The sequence below is a fragment of the Malaya genurostris genome, chromosome 2 (assembly GCF_030247185.1).
Source record: "Malaya genurostris strain Urasoe2022 chromosome 2, Malgen_1.1, whole genome shotgun sequence".
In the NCBI taxonomy this organism is placed as follows: Eukaryota; Metazoa; Arthropoda; class Insecta; order Diptera; family Culicidae; genus Malaya; species Malaya genurostris.
This window is the reverse complement of record NC_080571.1, coordinates 289,331,237-289,352,720: the sequence shown is the minus strand read 5'-3', so window position 1 is coordinate 289,352,720 and position 21,484 is coordinate 289,331,237. Positions and strand designations below refer to the sequence as shown.

Sequence of the window (21,484 nt, the reverse complement as noted above, 5' to 3'; positions counted from 1 at the left end):
ACCACACATACCGGGATCGGTTTTTCTCCGAACGATTCCAAAAGTGTTCGGTTCGGTTTGGCGCGCACGATTTTCCGGCGGCTGCTGTATACCACGGCATTCTCGGGAAAACGAAACCCGACTCTTCCCGATTTCAACGTCGCGACGGTCGCCGCCGACAAACGGCGGCGGCCCGAGCTGCCGCCTAGGGGGAACCCATATAAGACTGCCCGACTGCTGCTATCAGTTCATCACTTTACCATCGGTTACTGTTGCTCGTGGTTGCCAACAGGAAAAACAGCGCGAGATAGAGAAGACGAAGGAAACTGAGATAGAGACATCCGGTTTGTTCGTTGGTGTGATCACACAGTGGGAGCACATCCGCCGACTGACACTGGTGCTCCGTGCGTGTGCTGCTCGAAGACATGCTGCTGTGCTAGTTGAAGTGCAAAAAGGTTTTTAATAGAAAGCATATCGCGTTTTTTTACATTTGTCACTTTGTCGCAGGGAGCAAATCAGGAAGTTCCGGTGCCATAAATAGCGATCCCTGTCAAGCGAAAGTGCCAACGATCGGCGATCGAAAGTATTTCCTGGTGCACCGGGTGAAATAAATGAGCCAAAATGAATAAAATGTTCGTGGGAAGACTGTTGATCTGCCTGTTGATCATGTTTGTGGCCAGTGTCCACAGTGCCAGCAGTTATTTCTACGACTCGGAGGAACGCTATCCCAATCTACTGGACGGTGAGTGTTCTTGATTAGTGTGTTACAAGTTAAGAAACCCAAGCCAACAGATCGAATTTCCTTCGCATACTCGCTGGAAATGGAAAACATATGGTTGCCTAAGGAAAAACGGGTGGGAAACAAACATGCCGCAGTGCGGGGAAGGACTTTGCTCGGTGTTTGTCCAGCAATCAAATTTCCGCTGGGACCGTCTCTTGAACCGCTTTGATGTGTGACTAAAGTGTCGAATTAAATTTCTAACGTTTCACTAATTTATAGCTACATATTGTGAGGCAAGTTGAGCAGCATGGTGTGGCAGTTTGTTTTCGGATGACGTTTTGATTTGCATCTTTTGACTGGTGTGAATAGTGAAGCAGTAGGCTGTGCGAGTGATTTCTGTTGTAATGTCTGGTTCGTTTTTTTTTCTACTCATAAACGATAGAATAAGAGAAATAACTTTTTAAAGTGAAAATTTGGTATTCAACATCTCAATATGTTAATCTTTCAGTTTTTAATACAAAATATATTAAACGTTTTCCAGAAAGCACAGCCTGTGTGCACAATTCGAATACGAATAAATAATTCTTATTGACGACAAACATATTCTATCAAAAAAAAAAGCTCAAAAAACTAGACTAAAAAATACAACAAACAATGTAATAGTTTTTTTTTTGAAGATTTACATACTTGAGGAAAACTTCGCATAGTACTTTGAGAATATTATAATGGTTCTAAAAACAACAGTTTGGTGAAATTTATCCGATCGTTTACTGTTGATGGCAGTTCAATTTGAACTGCTTTAAGCACTGATGAGCCGCAGGCGAAACGTGAAGAAAATTGAAGTAAAATGTATAACCAAAACCCCTAAATGTTCAACTGTTGAGGGCTTTTTACCATTATTTAGAAGAATCTAGATTCTGAACCCGGATTCAAGAACTGGAACAGAATTCAAGAACTGAATTCGGAACCTGGGACAGATTCAGAAGTCTGTTCCAAAATTCAGGTTCTGACTTCGGAGAAATTTAATTCCTTAATCAGAATTCTGGATTCGAACTTGAATCAAGGTACTAAATTCAGTTCCACTATCTAATCAAGAAACCAGCTCCAAAAATATAGTTCCAGAATTAGGATTCAGTTCCAGTCTTAATATTAACTTTTGAAAATGTATTTTAGAATATTTTAGAATTCAGTTCCAGAATCCAATTCAAATATGGCTTTACACCACCCAGACGGTCTATTTTTGCTGCTGTTAGCGGAAGTACCTCACCACGCCTCACCACGTCAAGTGCCGTCTGACCGTCAACAGAAAAAAATATCGGCTTTCAAATATGGTTGACTTCTTATTACATATTCGTCCACAGTTGAATATCGGGACTGATATTAGGAGCAGAATAATAGCAAGGTTATCTATCTAATCAAAATACCTGATTTTTTTTTTTTTTTTTTTTTTTTTTTTTTTTTTTTTTAATACGTTTATTATGTCTCAATCGGAATTCAAGATAAAATTATTATATCGGGATACTAAAATTAAAACTTAATGCATTTATATCTACTGCGCCGTTGCATTCTTCAATAAAGTTGATGTAGCCTAACAAGGTTTTAAAGATTTGCGTTCGCGTAGTTTTCGCGATCCACTCTAATGATGGTCGTAGCAGTTCACCACTCTGGAATGTGTGCCGGCTACCAACTAATGCCGAAAGTTTTTGCTGTAGAAGATCGTAAGCTTCCCTTACTCTCAAGCAGTCAAAGAATTTGTGTTCGATGGTTTCAGTCTGTCCTGTACAATGCAAACATTGCTCACCGTCGGTTCGTCGCATGACGTTCATTAGTCGTCTGTGTGGAATTTTTTGGTTGACCCACATGTACAATGCACTGCGCTGAGTTGATAGAAGCTCTCGGGCATTGATGTTTTTCCATATCCGAGGCCAGTCGTATCCAGGATTTATTGTTTCGACCCTTGGTCTGTCTGTACGCACAACGTAAAAACTGTGAATTAGATTGGTGGATGGGTATTGACGGATTTGGAAAGGGAGGTGGGGGTAATTTTGTAGTATTGTTTTAAGGCAGGGAAGGTCTGAGACGGAATTTGCGCAGGGGGAAGTTGCTTGGTGAAGAAGGGAAGAATAGTACGGAAGGATATCAATCTCTTGCAGATGACGGTTGATCAGCAATGCCTTGCATTTCAAAGCCGGTAAATGCAGTTTGAGTCCGCCATCTTTTTTACTTCGTGCCAATTGCTGCATCGGCACAGTAGCACATTCACCACGGAAGAGGTAGGTTCTCATAGTGGCCGTAAGTTTCGCAACGTGAGCAGATGTCGGGTACAAATTCGCTGCCACGTACCACATTTTAGATGAAATGAACGTGTTTAGAAGGATTACTTTCTGATGTAGCGCTAAGCAGCGTATCGAGTGCAGCCAAACCTGACGTGCAAAAGTTGTCACAATTGCGTCCCAGTTGAGCTCCACCATTTGTCGCACTGAGTTTGTGAAGACGATGCCCAGTATTTTTATTGTGGGTTCAGTGCATATCCAGTCCACAACCAGAGGATTATCCGTCACACCAACATCGATGGCAGTTGTCTTCTCTTCATTCAAGCGAGCCCCCGCCACTTGTTCAAACTGCCTAAAAAGCAAACGCATCTCATCCAGTCGGTCCGCACTGGTTACAATGGTACTGATGTCGTCCGCATAAGCAACAATCAGGTCTGTCCCACACACACGCTCCAGCTGTCGCAATAGAGGGTGCAAATAAATCACAAATAGATGCATTGAAAGAGGGTCTCCTTGGCGGACTGATCGCTGAATAGGAAAGGGTGCTGAGAGGTGTCCGTTCATCAATAAACGCGACGAAGAGGCTTCTGATATGCGAGAAAGCAAGTGTATGAGCCCCGCGTTGAAGCCTAAAGAATGCATGGTTTTGTATAGAAAACCTTGATCCACCCGATCAAAGGCATGATCAAGATCGAAAGAAACCAGTTTGCCTTTTATTTTGTTTGCTTTTAGCAGAGCTATCCGATCTTTTATAGCCAACGTAGCTTGAAAGATGTTTGTAGAATTAGCACATTTTTGCGACTTCGTTAAAATGTTATGAGAGTGCATAACATTTTCTATTCTCAGTTTTAGAATCCGTGCGAGAATTTTGTAATCAAAATTGACCAAACTAATTGGCCTGTACGATCGAGCGGTGTCGCCCGTACCTCGTTTTTTAACCAAAACAATTACACCATCAACGAACTGCGTAGGGAAATTAGATCTGATCGCTTCATTCATTATCAGATTAAGCTCTCGGTGGATTACATCGAAACTGCGCAAATAAAATTCCTTAGGCAGTCCGTCAGACCCGGGTGATTTTTTTGAAGCACTGCTACGGATAACAGACAGTATTTCGCTTGTGGTGATTTCGTTCATACAGGACTCATTAATGGGATCCTGCTCGGGTATAACTCGCTGGCACTGAAAGACACCCCCTTCTACTTCCTCCACATACTCACGTGCGTATAGATCGGTGAAGTATTGCACCATATGATCCTGGATGGCACCGGAGTCTTCGATGACTTCGTCTCGTTCATTCTTCAGGCGATCGATAGTGGTTCTTTTCCGCACTCGCTCACCCAGCTGGTAGGTAGAAAGGGGTTCGTTTGCTACGAATGTCTCGTTGATCCGAATAAACATCTCCGAAAATCGTCGCTGGTGAGAGAGCATCTCTGCTTTTATTCGGTTGATCGTGGTAAGCATGCCCGGATTGTTTTGATATTCGTCATACGCTTGTCGTAGTAAGCCGAACAGACGCTGTTGCTCCCGATAGAAACCATCGAAGGCGAGTTTTGACTTCCAGCGATAGAAAGATTTTATTTTGGGTTTTGCGCACATCAACCACCAGTCCATCCAAGTACGGTAGTAACGGCGCTGACGAGTCCAATATTGCCACCGAATTTGAAACTCGTCAATATTCTCGGAAGTCAAGAGATGTGGGCGAAGCGACCAAAATCCGGTACCGTGAGGTGTATCGGTGAAAGGAAGGCAAATTCTTGCGGTGACAGCTTTGTGATCGGAGAAGCAGCAGACGTGAGTGGCTGTGGCTCTCAGATGATTTCGCAAGCCAGCGCTTACATACAGGCGATCGAGCCTAGACGAAGAGTTGTGCGTGATGATCTGATCAGATGTAATTATCTTAATTGTATCCAAATTTCATGTTATAAACAACACAAAACCTATCTGAAAGTGATATAAATTCACTATAGATAGTTGATAAAATATCAAGATTATCAAACATTTGTATCGACTGTGTCTGATTATATCTAAAATTATTTATATGTAAAATAATATCGTTGTATCTGTTGTTTGAAAAAAATAAATATAATTTTACTATAATGTTTAAAACACAATTCTATAAAGTTAAAAAAGTTTAAAGTTTAAAAGCTTGCTAATTTGAAATTTAAATAAAACATATGCCAAATAATGAAATGGTCCATTTTTTTTATTTGGTAGATAATTTCTTGTCATTTAACATTTAAATATGCGCCCTTATTCTGAATAACGACGTATTGGTTTTTCGATCGAATATGGCTCGGTCGAATCCTGGCTACCTTTGATTTTGCTAACGTTATTGGGAATACGAATGAAATACGATCGAAAAACGTGCTTAATCCACCTAGCAGTGAGATGATACCTTTTTTTTATCAATCCGCATGTGTTTTTTGCATGAATATTCTTAGGTGTTTCAGTTTTTATGACATTATTCTAATGTTCGTCGTTTTAAGTGGCAATTTGAGATTTCAATCACTCATTACTCTGTAATGTCGATACTGCAAATCGGATCAAATTTCAATCTAAAAGTGTAACAATCGATTAAACATTCCATGATATGTCGAAATAATTTCCACTTTAGAGTTTAGGGTAATTTAAGGTACTGAATCTTAGATCGGTTCAGCCATCTACGAGAAAAATGAGTTACACAGTTTTAATTTCGTTTCACATATCATCCTGTAGTTCCGGAACCAAACATAATTCAGGAACCTTGTTTGGGAGTATACGACTTTTCATATGAATCTGAGTTTGTAGAAAACGGTTGAGTCATCTCCGAATAAAATTGAGTGAAATTATTTGTCACACACGCATTTGCTGATCTCGACGAACTGATTCGAATGGTATATGGCTGTTATGTACTTCCAGCATTTATTGCTGTAATTAGTTTAAATCAAATTGCTTTCAACTTAAAAATTCTGCCATCATCTGGTTTACATATGGCATATTCGAACGATTATGTTGCCAAAAACGAACCGTGCTAAAATCGGTCCGAGGCAAAATATCATGCTGTACATAGTCTCTTCGGTACTTAGAAATAAATGTATGTAACAGATTGAAAATTGTGTTTGATGTTGCTCCCAAGCATTTCTTCGCCAGACAGCGCTTAAAACTTCTACTGCTGGAATAGGGTAAAAAGTCGCTCACACAAAAATTTCGATATCTCCGTTAAAAATGGACGGATTTTAACAATCTATTGCTTGTTGGATAGGTATTTCCGTGCGGAAATCAAGTCTAAAAACATATTCTGTTTTCAAGGTCAATTGTGACCGATACTGTCAAAAAACTGAAAATTTAAACATAAAACATCGTATAACTCAATAAGTAAACATCCGATCTCAAAACCATTCAATAGCGTTCTGGGTGACGGGGAGACCTTTCATTTGCGACTAGTTTGATCAAAATCGGTACAGCCATCTCTGAGTTCTCGACCTCTTAGTTGACAACACACACACACGGTCAGTTTGAGCGAATTCTATACCTATTTTTTATATTTATAAAAAAAGGTAAAAACGATACGTCGATATTTAGAATAAGGGTGATGATTTCGGGCATATGGCCGCCACCACTTTTTTTCACCAAGATCATTCTGAAGGTTCAATTTTCGATTACTTTTTCAAGCATTGGAGAGCGTATTTCAGCTTGGAATATTAGTGCCCAAATAAACCAATGACTTCACGTACCCCCTGTCAATTAATCGGTCCATTTCTCGAAATAATGTTGTTGTTGAAATGTTCATTCAATAAGTCGATTGTATCGGCAGCAGTATGACAAGTGACACCATCCTGTTGAAACCACATTTCGTCCACATCCATATTTTGAAGATTTGGCAACAAAAATTTATTGATCATGGTTCTGTATCGATTTCCATTCACGGTAACGCGTCGTCCTTCATCAATTTTAAAGAAATAAGGGCCAATGATTCTACCAGCCCATAGACCGCACCGATGGGGATGCATCGGTAATTCTTGAACGGTGTGTGGATTATCTTTGCTCCAGATACGGCAATTTTACTTGTTGATGTATCCATTAAAACAAAAGTGCGCCTCATCACTGAAGAGAATTCCGCGCTATAAACAGTTTTAATTGAACTCTGATTTTGAAAATAAATTTCTACGATTTGAAAGCGTTGTTCTGGAGTTAACCTATTCATGATGATTTGCTAAACAATACTGAGTAGAGACGTCTCTTTGCACTATCAAAACAACTTGCTGAAAATAGAATAATCTCTATAGAAAAAACAAGCCTTCTAAAAAACACCCATTATATAAATAAATACCACTATTGACAATTCCAATTTCCATAAAATTATGGACTATTGACAGGAAAACTGTACATCTTAATTATATGTCTTTATCGGTATAAATATCAAAACGAGAAAGAAATTTGATACAATTCAGCACACTGTTCCTGTTCAAACGGTTTAAACGTGTATTATAGCTTTTTTGCCTTTCTCTTATAAAAAGAATATGCGCCCTATTTTTTCGGAAAAATAAGCTCATTTTTAAAGAATGGATGAATTTGGATTCGCATAAAAGGTCTTACGGTCCCATAGTTTGCGACTGAATTTAATCTTAATTCGACTTCCGGTTCCGGAATCACAGCGCGATAAGTGAAGAATTTAGAATTTCAGTAGTAGTTATTTACAAGTGATAACGAGGTGCAAATTCCGTAAAGATGACTGAAAAATTCAAATGAAAATGAAATAAACATAGCTTTTGTGTGATCGCATCACTTAAGAACGGATTTACATCATTCTTTTTTTCGTTTTATCAGCTTCTATCCCGACCGGGATCGTACATAAAGCAATCTGCTTTAAGAGATTCTTCAAAAAAGTTTATTTTGAATATTGAATAAGAACTAATAAATTTTATTAGGGCATACACTAGCATAAAGACTGTCCCAGAAAGTATGGACGCAACCAAAAACCGCTGCCATTTCGCAATGGTTCAGAATCTGTCAATTTTTATGGCTGCGTCCTGTTGTTTACACTCTTCTCTAACCACTTGTGCAGTTGTTTATTCGTTTTCATTAGTTGGTTTTGAAATGCGTGGACTTTCAGCAGAACAACGTCGAAAAATTGTGTACAAATGGTGCACAGAATTCGAACTGTCACTGAGAAAGGTAGCAAAAATAGAAGGAGTAAGTGAAAAAGCCGTGCGAAATTCAATCAGGAAGTTCGGTGAGAATAACACCTTTGAGGATAAACCGAAAACGGGTCGAAAAAAGGTCCTGCTAACCCTCAGTTGGATAAACGTATACTGAAGGCGTTCGAGCAAAAGAAGGAGGTTTCAGTTCGGGATGTGACCAAAAAAGTGGCACTTCGAAGTCAAATGCTCTTCGTGCTAAAGAACGTTTGAATTTTCGAACCTATAAGAAGCGGAAACAACCAAAACGTAGTCCGAAACAAGAAGCATCGATCAGGCCGAGGGTTCGAAAGCTGTACAATACGATTCTTGCTGGAAATTTGAACAGCATGAACTCATGGACGACGAAACCTATGTGAAACTCGATTACAAATCCTTGCCGGGACCACAATATTATACGGTGCGCGGACAAGTGTTAAACCAGTCCGAGACATCGATTGAAGTCGAAAAATTTGGTAAGAAAGCTATGGTCTGGCAAGCAATTTGTAGCTGCGGTAAGATTTCGAAACCCTGCATCACCACTGCTTCAATGAACAGCGAAATATACATCAAGGAATGTTTACAAAAACGACTTCTACCCATGATTCGAAGTCCCAAGGATCCTGTTGCTTCTGCCAAGATCTTGCTTTTTGCCACTACTCGAAATCAACGGTAGAATGGTATACTACCAAAAATGTTACTTTCGTCCCAAAAGACATGAATCCACCAAATTGCCCACAACTTCGACCAATTGAGGAATTTTGGGCATTAACGAAGGCACATCTTAGGAAACATGTCTCGGCGGCCGAAATCATTCAACAGTTCAAAAAACATTAAATAAATTGTCAAAACTTGTCGCCAAGAACTCTTTACGGAATTTAATGAGGAACGTTTGCAATAAGGTGCGCCAGCTAGTCTACAATGGCTAAGTAGCAAATGTTGAGAACAATATTCTGTTGTTGTAGTATAATATTATCAGTATATCGAATACAATTTGAATATCTAACACTTGTGAATTATTTACAGTGAAATCAAAGTGCGTCCATACTTTCTGGGACAGTCTTTACCCTTATAAATTTTCAACAGTTTTAACTCAAGTTAATAGGAATTCTTCGTTTGCTCTAAACGACGGTTTAAAATTTAGAACACATCTCACCGTGTTGTTCCGGAACTAGAAGTCAGATCCGAGCGAATGTCAAAATCAGTCTATTTTTGTAGACATTGACCCTTTTGTTTGAGTCTAAGTTTGTGAAAATAGACTCAGTGGTCTCTGAAAATAAGAAGAGAGTTCTGTTAATTAGTTTTTGACTGCCAGTTCCGGTACTTCCGGAACCTGGCGCTTGGAACCGGTATAGCTGAAACGGTTTGTTTGGCCAACCTATAAATTGAAACAATTTTAAGACTAATTTAGAAGAATTTTTATATGTTTTTTTTAATTGTCGCTTTACCGTATGATCAAAAAAGAACCGGAATTTTCATTTTAAAATTCCCGCGCTTGTCCAATCGGTAAACTTTTATTCTCTCAACGTTGGCAACACTTTTATACACATTCTGTCAAATTTTGACGCATATCGTACGATTAGTTTTTGTTTGGCGTCTATACAAAGAAGTTGAAAAATTTTCGCGTGGCGATTTTTATAATGGATGAAAATTTAGAACAACGTGCGTGCATCAAATTTGGTGTTGCAAATGGATTTAAGTGTTCCGAAACGTTGAAAATGTTAGAAAAGGCCTTTGGTGAATCGTGTCTAGGAAAAACACAGACATACGAGTGGTATAAACGCTTCAAAGGTGGTCGTACAAGCTTGGATCATGATGAGATCCCTGGCCGCCCAACAACATCTGTTACTGAAGAAAACATTGAATCGGCGAAGCAAATCGTGTTGCAAAATCGTTCTGTACCGATTAGAGAGATTGCTGTGTTTTTGGGCATCTCTTATGGATCAGCCGAATACATTTTAACTGATATTTTGGGTTTGAAACGCGTCGCTTCTCGGCTGGTCCCAAAAAAGCTGAATTTCATTCAAAAACAGCGTCGTGTTGATGTGGCCAAAGAGATGATTTCCAACGCAGATAGTGACCCCACATTCATCGAATGCATCATAACTGGTGCTGAGGTGTGGATCTATGAATATGACGTCGAAACCGCACAACAATCGACCGAATGGCGCTTCGAAGGCGAGCCGTTGTTCTAAATTTTCATCCATTATAAAAATCGCCACACGAAAATTTTTCAACTTCTTTGTATAGACGCCAAACAAAAACTAATCGTACGATATGCGTCAAAATTTGACAGAATGTGTATAAAAGTGTGGCCAACGTTGAGAGAATAAAAGTTTACCGATTGGACAAGCGCGGGAATTTTAAAATGAAAATTCCGGTTCTTTTTTGATCATAAGGTATATGACAGGTTGAAATTTCGTACGCAGTACCCTGTATTTTCGGAAGCCTGACCAGGATTAAATTCTACGTTAACTCATGGAAACATGATATTTTTCATTCAATTCTGAGTTTGCGAAGATCCGGCTAGATTTCCGGTTTGGAGCACACGAGCATTTTTCCGGTACTTCCGGAACCAATAATTATTATTCGGTATACCCAATATCAACGAGTTTCGGCATAAACCATATCTGCCAAGTTGAAAAATTATACGGCTACTTGAATGTATTTGGCTCGATATTTCTGTGTCATGTACAAAAATACGCTCCTGAAAATTAAATATTTATACTTATTGGCCACTAATTCCGTAACCGAAAGTCGCATCCGGATGAAATTCGGCTGTGTTACATAGGATTGTGTGACCTAAGCTTTTAAAAATTGGAGAAAATCTGAGTTTACTTTTTTGATACATTTTGCACATTTTTCCACGTAACTCGGGAACCAGAAGTCGGATCTGTATAAATTTTCAATAGCAGGCTATGGGAATTGGTATTACACAGTTTAGGGTAAATGTGTTTTTCGCAAAATTCGAGTAAAATTTTTACTCATTTGTTGTCATATGTTAATGAGTGGGAAGTACCCATTATTAGAAATCAGTGCATGTGTTATTTTCGCAGAAAATTTAACGCAGAAGAAAACCATCAAAGATAACAAAACAATCCGACACTTGAAGAAAAAGATATTCAAGGAAAACCGACACAGGGTTCGAATAATGGCTCATTTTATAATATATCTGCCAGCACTACTGCTAAATACTGTCCCAGAAAGTATGGACGCACTTTGTTTTCGCTGTAAATAATTCACAAGTGTTAGATATTAAAATTTTATTCGATAACAACAGAATATTATTCTCAACATTTGCTACTTAGCCATTGTAGACTAGCTGGTGCACCTTCTTGCGAACGTTCCTCATTAAATTCCGTACAGACTTCTTGGCGACAAGTTTTGACACTTTTTTCCTATCTTTTGCGAACTGTTGAATGGTTTCGGCTGCCGAGACATGTTTCCTAAGATGTGCCTTCGTTAATGCCCAAAATTCCTCAATTGGTCGAAGTTGTGGGCAATTTGGTGGATTCATGTCTTTTGGGACTAAAGTGACATTTTTGGTAGTATACCATTCTACCGTTGATTTATAGTAGTGGCAAGAAGCAAGATATGGCCAGAAGACAACAGGATCCTTGTGGCTTCGAATCATGGGTAGAACTCGTTTTTGTAAACATTCCTTGTTGTATATTTCGCGGTTCATTGAAGCAGTGGTGATGAAGGGTTTCGAAATCTTACCGCAGCTACGAATTGCTTGCCAGACCATAGCTTTCTTACCAAATTTTTCGACTTCAATCGATGTCTCGGACTGGTTTAACACTTGCCCTTCTCGCACCGTATAGTATTGTGGTCCCGGCAAGGATTTATAATCGAGTTTCATGTAGGTTTCGTCGTCCATGATTATGCAGTTCAAATTTCCGGCAAGAATCGTATTGTACAGCTTTCGAACTCTCGGCCTGATCGATGCTTCTTGTTTCGGACTACGTTTTGGTTGTTTCTGCTTTTTATAGGTTCGAAGATTCAAACGTTCTTTAGCACGAAGAACATTTGATTTCGGAGTGCCCACTTTTTTGGCCACATCCCGAACTGAAACCTCCTTCTTTTGCTCGAACGCCTTCAGTATACGTTTATCCAACTGAGGATTAGCAGGACTTTTTTTTCGATTCGTTTATCCTCAAAGAAATCCTTACCGAACTTCCTGATTGCATTTCGCACGGCTTTTTCACTTACTCCTTCCATTTTTGCTATCTTTCTCAGTGACAGTCCGCGTTCTGTGCACCATTTGTACACAATTTATCGACGTTGTTCTGCTGAAAGTTCACGCATTTCGAAACAAACTAATGAAAACGAATAAACAACTGCACAAGTGGTTAGAGAAGAGTGTAAACAACAGGACGCAGCCATAAAAATTGACAGATTCTGAACCATTGCGAAATGGCAGCGGTTTTTGGTTGCGTCCATACTTTCTGGGACAGTCTTTAGTTGTCGTAATGTGATTTAACTTTCTTTTATTATATTCTAAAGGATGATCTGAGTTTTTTGATTACTTCACGATAGTTACTCAACTTAATTTAAAGATCCTTATAAAGTGACAAACCATATTCCAAAACTTATTAATATAGTTTAGAAGATGTGGGCGATGTATTGTGTACGTGTAACCCTGTTAGCTTTTCTTCTTCGTGTAGCTTTCAATAACAATTAAAAGAGAAATGCAGCAGCATTTAGGAAAATGTAAGTTTACCCAAAGTGTTATGCCATAACAAAGCACTCTATCCATGTTTCACAATCAAGGTTGAGTAGATAACGACCCAATTTTGGGTTGTTTATAGAAGAGCTCGACAATGAGTGATTTCTCCTAAAAAAAGTAGGTAAAATTGATTTTCAGTGTACTAGAAGCTTCGTTCGGAAAATCGAAATTAGAACCAAACAAATTCCAGTAATGATAATGTGGTTACTTACTTTGGTGAATCAATTTTCTTTCGCATTTCAACCTTGAATACACTGCAAAAATTTATGACATATGTTTATGGCGAGTATTTCCAGCCTTTCATAGGCTTGCGTAAAATTACATGTTTCAACCAGTAAAAATATATCCAAATGCATATATCTTTTGTTATATCAAAAGTAAAACTACATCATTTAGGACGCTGGACGGTCGGTCCTGGAAGTTGTAAATTTACACGATTTTTTCTAAGTGTGTAAACTCATCGGTTTTTTTCGTTCGTACAATGACGTAATACCATTATTTTCATCTTCCATTTAAATGGTTTCTTATAGCCGATTCGCTGTTAGTTTATCAATTATTTTTCCCGCGAGTTTTCCAATATAAAATGTAAGACCTGCTTTTGAAATTAAATATTGTTTTATCCTCTTGTGTCACTGATGCTGCATTACTTAGAGTGTTGAGAAAATATTCGTATCTCAGCATCACCGTGCCGATAGACGCGTCAGCAGTGTCGTTAGTCGTCAGCCGTAGATGTAAGCGATGTAACAAACGGAAAGCTGCTGGGATGGTGGTGATAATGTGAATTGAATCATCTCGGTGCCATCATCGGTACATTCCTGTTACGGATGGATGGATGGAGAAATGTGTCGAGCGAGCGATCGAAAAGATTAATTTAAGCGTCAATATTGGCTCAATAACAAGCACCGTTCGCCACCTGCTGGGTGGAAGGCGCTGACGGGTCCAAAGGAACATTCATCTCTAACATGGGTTTGAGCGACGCTTTTCTTCGACATCGCGCACAAATGTCTGCGACAAAGTGCCAGCGATCATTGTGTTCTCCGGAGGAAAGTTTTCTCAGAAAAGAGACTATTTACATACAAATCAAACTTGGATAAGTGAGCTTCATTCAGTCAGATTTTGTATGATTTAAAGTGGCTCTTTTGCTTACTGATTGCAGTGAAAATGGTATTGAATTGTTCAAGTTTGGTACGTGGGATTTAATTCCAATCCGGTATACTTACGGTGCTCAAAATCAAACCATATGCTAGCAAAACTATATGTATTCTAACTAGACAATCGAGAATTGGATTTTTTTTTTCAAAATTTCCAACATTCAATCTGCAACACTCAATACCCGAAATATATCAGCCTACTATTCTCCATGCTTTCACCCGCACGGCTTTTCAACTACCTGGGCACCAAGAAGGCTACCAAAATTGTTTCAATGACGGCTGTCAAATCCAATTTGGCAAAACATAGTCGCCTGTGTCTTAGTTAGCCGAGCGTTTTCATCTTTTCACCTTCCCTGAAAATGTCAAAGATTTCGATCGTTATGACAAACGGCTGTCAGCCACGTCTACTGCAGATATCCTGGTGGATACGGTTGTCTCATTTGAGTGTATGTGTATGTTTGGTAGCCCTGAGGCAGCCGGACGTCACATTTTACTCGCGGGCAATACTGTTCAGGTTTACTAAATTGATCATTTAACCGACGACACGACCTGCCACTCGTCTATTAAAACTGTATCGCAAATCTGACTACCCCTCAGTAACTCGAAATGTCAGAACGAAATTACTTGAAAATTTGTTAAAACTGGCAACTCGATTTGATAAATTATTGATTTCGAATAACAGATACCTTGGATACTGTTATTCAAAAACATGTTTATGTAGATAAACAAAACTAAGTCCGAATCGATATATACCAGTCGCGCATTTTACTACTGTGCCTAAAAACAAGAATCGGCCCTTAAAGTTAAGTGAAGCGCTTTGATTTTGCGATTCGGATATGTTATATTATTTTATTTGCACCACCAGTAATTGTATGCACCGGAAATTTGATACCAAAGCAGTTACCAATCAATTACATCAGCATCTCACACCATTAGAAAAATTCAAAAATGAATTGACACCATTGCATAGTTTTCATAAAATCTTCAAATTATGCGACTAAGAATTTCTTCTAAGATCGTATCATTAGCATTACTATTTTTTCGTGCCATTGAGACAAACTTTTGTTTTATGACTTTTGCTAACCCTAGAATAGTTTTAGTATGACATCTGGATAATTCTTGGAAAGTTCTCTTGAGAAGACTTGAAACGCATCTCCAATAAAGATCTTCATGGAAAACAATCAATCTTTTTAGCATGATTTAGCAGATAAATGCATTTTATTGTTACTGACTCAATGTATAAAGGATCTTTGAAAATAGCTTAAATTTAATACTGGTGTTTCAAATCGACATCACAGAACGCAGCAATTTCATTATCGTTCTTTTCCCATTGATTTAAACTTCTGTAAGGGTTCTTCTAGTGTTACGAAAAAATGGTTTTGGTCTCAATTGAATGCATAATAAACAAAATAAACATCCTGCTCCGCGTTTTTTTTTTTTGAGAAACAGTAATTTTACTTGATTATTAGCAAATACACATTCTAATAAATTCACATTCTAATAAATTGTTGCAATAAAATGGACACAATTTCGTCTTGTGTCCATTTTATTGCAACAGATTTGGAAATATGTGGCCGCACACAAGAGAATAGATCACTTTATTCCGAAATTAATCCTTTTTTCTTGCATTTTCGTGGCAATGGAACGGGATAGTTTTCCAGTTTGTTTGTTTATTTCTATAATTGCGGTTCCTTGACAAATAACGCATAGCAACCAGAACAGTGTTGCCTAAAAAGAATAATTTTATCATTATCAAGGGGCCGCTATATTTGTGGTAACTGACAGAAATCACTCACAGACACTTTTTATTTAGATTTTTCTTCGGAGTGCCTGGTCGTGTCGTCGATTTAACGGTTTTAGGTACCATACCATAGGTAACTGGCTGACTGTAATTATCATTCTTAGTCAGTTCATACTGAATTGCTAGTGCCACCTCACGGTTCAACATCAATCGCTAAGCGTACGTGAAATTAATGCTATTTGCAAAACACGTATTCGCAACGAAGTGCTCTGTCTTATCTGAAGTGCCAAACAAGTGACGACTAACTTACAACAATGCGTTTCGAAAACACTCAATATTTTCAACTTCAAACATCGTTTTAAGCAGTCAAATCTTCAAACCTGTGCCGCAATTATTCCTAGTGTAATAGTTTCGAAGAAATGTTGATAAACCAGAAGACATTTACGAATCGATTTCAAACAAAATTGACGACTTCTATTCGTCAAACCCGCTCAGAAATATCCAACTGTACACGGATAAAAATCCATTGCCGGTACCATGATAAAAATCATTTTTAATGCACCTAGTGGTGTAATGATGCCTTTCTTATATTATTAGGTATACAACTTTCCTTCCGCCGTTTTTTTCCAAAATTTAAAGCTTTATTGCGAAAAAGCGCTTACAGATGTATTATTCAAAGTATTGTCCGTCGCTAGCGACAACTTTGTCCCATCTTTCCGGAAATTTTCAGATCCCGGCTCGAAAAAAGGAGTCCTTTTTTGACGCTATCCATGAAGCAATCCATTTTTCCAACTCTTCGAAGGATTGAAAATGTTGATCTGCCAGGCCGTGTGCCATCGAAAGGAATAGGTGGAAGTCAGAAGGGGCGACATCTGGGGAATACGGCGGGTAGGGCAAGACTTCCCATTTCAGCGTTTCCAGGTACTTTTTGACCACTTTTACGACGTGAGGCCGAGCATTGTCGTGTTGGAGGATGACTTTGCCATGTCGCTCTTGATACTGTGGCCGCTTTTCTTTTAGCGCGCGACTAAGGCGCATCAGTTGCGTTCGGTAGCGATCTCCTGTGATAGTTTCACCCGGATTTAAGAGCTCGTAGTAAATTGTTATTCGTCTTTGAAGGTTTTTTCTCTTCCACCATCATGTTTGTCTTCGACATCGAAATCACCATTTTTAAAACGTTGAAACCACTCCCGATACATTCTTTCACTCAGAGCAGCATCACCGTAAGTTTCTGAAAGCATTCGTTGCGCTTCAGTTGCATTTTTTTCGAATTGTAAAAGAAAAGTAAAACTTCCCGCAAATGGCGAGAATTGGGCATATAAACAGACATTTTCGAGCGTGAATAATACGAAAACAAGAACAACTGTCACTGAAACGGCGATGACAATTCGTTAGGCACTGCACACACTCACTTTAAAGGCATTATCATCTATGTATTTAAACCAGCCTCAGCCGGTACAGCCACCTATCGGAAAACGGCGGAAGCAAAGTTGTACACCTGATACTTATATTTTCGATACCATCGCTGGAAGATTCTGAAAAGATTTTGTCTTTCAAACTTGAATAAAATCAAAAACATTCTTTGGGTATAAACTACCATAACCTTTTCAATTTAACAAAGCACGCCAAGTGCTGGTGTTTTCTTCTTCCGTACCAGCACGTACCGATGCGTACTGGTTTTGCATCATTTTGTATGACAGCTTGAAAGTTTTGATACTCGTCGCCATATAATTTCGGAACTGGAAGTCGGATCTGGATGAAATTGCACCGTATCTTTTAAGACACTGAGAGCTTTCATTTGAATCGTTATTTGTGAAAATCGGTTCTACCGTTGCTGAAAAATCAAAGTGAGTTCCGTTTTTGGATCTTTTCTTCACTACTACTGGTGCGCTCGGAAGCGGAAACCGGGGACTAGTAGTCCCAAAGTTGATTTATATATACACTAACTAACAAGGTCTGCCAACTAGCTGAATCAACCAGTAAATTTTATAAAAATTTGCACCTCGTTTCGCCATCACTTTTGAAAAAATCCTCATGAAACTGAAATTTTTTCACTTATCACGCTGTAATACCGGAACCGAAAGTCGTATCTGGATGAACTCTTCTGGGATTTTCTGAAGAATTTTAAGACTTTTTATTTGCATCATAGTTTGAAAACATCGGTTAAGAAATTTCCGAGAAAATTGAAGGCGCATTTTCTCATAGATTCGCACATATTGCCTTGAAGTCCGGAAGTCGAATAAAGATAAAATTCAATTGCAAGCTATGGAACCATAAGGCCTTTTTTAATCTGAATTTGTGAAAATTGGTTTAGCCATCTCTGAGAAAATCGTGTCACATACACGCAGACGTACATACGAACACACACACACACACACACACACACACATTTGCTGAGTTCGTCGAGCTCAGTCGAATGGTATATAACACTCGGCCCTCCGGTCCCCGGTTCAAAAGTCGATTTTCACAGTGATTGTATAGCCTTTCTGTATGAGAAAGGCAGAAATTATGAAATCATGAAACATCTCTTCTCATGAAATTCTGTCTATTATTCATGATTTCAAGGAAAAAGATGTACATCGTGAGCCATTCATCTCCCATGACAATTTTCATGCCATAAATCTTTTCCCTCATGAATTCGTGAACAATGGGCATGACCTTATGAGGAGACATTTTTCATGATTTTTATGAATTTTTTATCATGATACCAAAGATAAACTCAAGATTACAACGTCTCGTACGATCCATCGAAACATATTGGGCCAGTTATCGTAAACCAGTGAACATAGTGATAGCGAAATTTTGTTAACCCTTCGTTAATAAGCGTCGATAAATATTCGAAAACGACGGCAAAATACCATGGTAACAATACAAGTTTGGAAGGAAGTAAACATACCGCACAAAATATTTTGTTACTTCTGATCACTTTAATGCCTCGTAGGATTCCAGGATTGCTTTCATATTGAAAACCGGAGGTTGATTCTACATAAACTAACATTGTCCTAGTAACGACGTGTGTAGACGGTTGTTGATTTGTTTGAAAACCTAATTGAACTGTAACTGGCGGTGAACCGAGTCAATCGAGGGGTCCTATTCAAAGCATGCACGAAAAATCTTGACTTTATCTTTGATAATACCGGTAATGGATTTTTATCCGTGTATACATAATCATAACTTTTTGTACAAAACTTGAGATTTTTAGAAATTGGAATGATTTGCGGTTTAGAGATTACTTTTTCCGGTACTTCCGGAACCGGGAACGAAGATCCGATATACCCAAAATCAATGTATTTGGTCATTAACTAACCTAACCTATCCAATTGAAGAATTATACGGCTAGTTGAAAGTATTTGGCTCGTTTCTTGTGTGTCATGTACAGAAAAAGCAAAGTCTTGGCATTACATTCCTTTTTTGGAATTTGACCTTTCTGTTTCAACAGACTTCGCAGCCGATTCTTAGCGTACAGAATCATTGCATGGCTAGTACTACGATCCTACTGACACTATGAATCCTTCCAGGTCGGAGCTCGAACATACGACAACTGGCTTGTAAGACCAGCGCCGTATGCATTGAACCGCCAACCCGGGCTGTCATGTACAGAAACACGCTCTAAAAATGGTATTTTTGTACTTATCAGCCTGTAATTCCAGAACCTAAAGACGGATAAAATTCGGTGGAGTTTTATAGGATCATAAGATCTGTAATTTTTGTTTCGTTTCGCACATTTTACCCCGTAAATCAAAATTGAAATAAGAGGTTCAAATTTTGAAGCTGAGATGAAAAACATCGGTTCAGCGGTTTCTGAGAAAATCGGAGGTTTTTTTTTTTGTATTTAGCACATTTACATTAATTTACGTTACTCCCGAACCGGAATTTCGATTTTAAAAAAAATTGGGAATTTTCAATAGTTAGGAAAGGTCTAAGGTTTTTTAATTTAAAGACATTTTTATTCAGGCCTATTTGCGTACAACCTTTACGTGGCCGATTGAACCGATTTTGTATTTGAATTTTTCATATTGGATCACGTTGTCACCCTTTTTCTAGTTCTTCCATTTCCATCCAGCGATGATTGAGGGGCACTTTGTTCGTGGTTCGTCTCGTCATCCATTGCCTCATCGGTGGTATTGTTGTTGTAACGTACGTTGTTCACAGTCTTGTGCACATAGCTAGTTGCTGTAGATATGTTACGTTTTGTTGGACGTTGATTGCATATGCTTGCTGATTTGATGCTGATTGCTGATCGGCTGTACTTGTTTTTAGATGAAGACGTCCTTTTCGCAGTTTCATTGCATGATTTACCGTAGTGTGCGGGTTGTTCACAAAGCTGACATGTAATCAACTGATTTTTATAGGTAATTAGCGTTTTACAAGGATGTCTCCCGTCTTGACCACAAATTGTTGCCTTATAAAGTCGCATACGTACCACTTGCACGCCATTCCGGACAGCGGGGAAAAATTCCGCCATACTCACCTTTCGATGAAAAGAATTTCTCCACACTGCGACATATTTTCTCGAACGAAATGATCAGCAGCGTTTGAAATCAATGCAAATTGAATGTGGTATTGTAGGCCAAGTTTCAGGTCTTTGTAAATCGTATTTGCCCACTGTACTACCTTATGATCAAAAATGAATCGGAATTTTATTAAAAAACGTGTTTAATCAACAAAGCAGTGAGATGATACCTTTTTTTTATCAATCCGCATGTGTTTTTTGCATGAATATTCTTCGGTGTTTTAGTTTTCATGACCTCATTATAATGTGCGGCGTTTTAAGTGGCAATTTGCGATTTGAATCACTCATTACTCTGTAATGTCGAAACTGCAAATCGGATCGAATTTGAATCTAAAAGTGTAACAATCGATTAAACATTCCATGATATATCGAAGTAATTTCCACTTTAGAGTTTACGGTAATTTAAGGTACTTCCAGAGCCGGTATTCAGGAACCAGCATAATCCATACCGATTCGTATGGTCATATGACGAATAAATTGCAATATTTTTGAGTTCAACTTTAAAGCTTTTCGGGATTGTCATCTTCTATATCGCTTTGAATTTTAAAAATTCATCCTCTTACAATTCCAGAATCGGAAGTCAGAATTGGATAAAATTGGATTTATTTTAATTTGAATTTTTGTTTTCGATTTGGCTTTTTTGAGAAAACGATTGAGCTTTGAAAAACGATTCGATACTGGAACCGGAATTCGAAATTCGGTGTAGCCAAAGTCAGACAAATTCACGTGAGTAGCTGTATAGTTTACATTTGTTTCAAAATGTTTGAAAATCAATGAAGACATCTTTGAGGAATCGTAGTGCGAATTTAAATTTTTGGGTGCCTTCCGAAACGAAAACTGAATACAACCAAAAATGAAATAAGTTTATTTAGTTATCGACTATCCAAATCTGCAAACCCGATAAACCTGATTAATTTATGGGAAATAGACATTTTCATACTAATCACCATATATCTCTCTAAACCGGAAGTTGGATCTAACTGAAAAGCAAGATGTTTTATAGAATCTTAAAACTTTTCATTTGAATCTTAGATGATTCTTAGATTTCATTTGAATCTTAGATCGGTTCAGCCATCTACGAGTAAAATGAGTTACGCAGTTTTAATTTCGTTTCACATATCATCCTGTAGTTCCGGAACCAGTGGTCGGAACCAAACATAATTCAGGAACCTTGTTTGGGAGTATACGATTTTTCATATGAATCTGAGTTTGTAGAAA

General features: G+C 38.4%; 1 protein-coding gene across 2 annotated transcripts in view; it reads left to right on the top strand.

The window, feature by feature from the left end:
* The first annotated feature begins 239 nt into the window (after positions 1-239).
* Positions 240-21,484, top strand: part of LOC131430502 (U8-agatoxin-Ao1a-like) — an 89,251-nt gene continuing 68,006 nt past the window's right edge. Inside the window, exons 1-2 of one of the 2 annotated variants that reach the window (XM_058595537.1) lie at positions 240-424; positions 487-721. In XM_058595537.1, coding sequence (XP_058451520.1) covers positions 601-721 — 121 coding nt within the window. In that variant the 5' untranslated portion in view covers positions 240-424; positions 487-600. Of the gene's footprint in view, positions 722-21,484 lie in introns of both variants that reach the window. The other variant, XM_058595536.1, reaches the window with a different exon arrangement.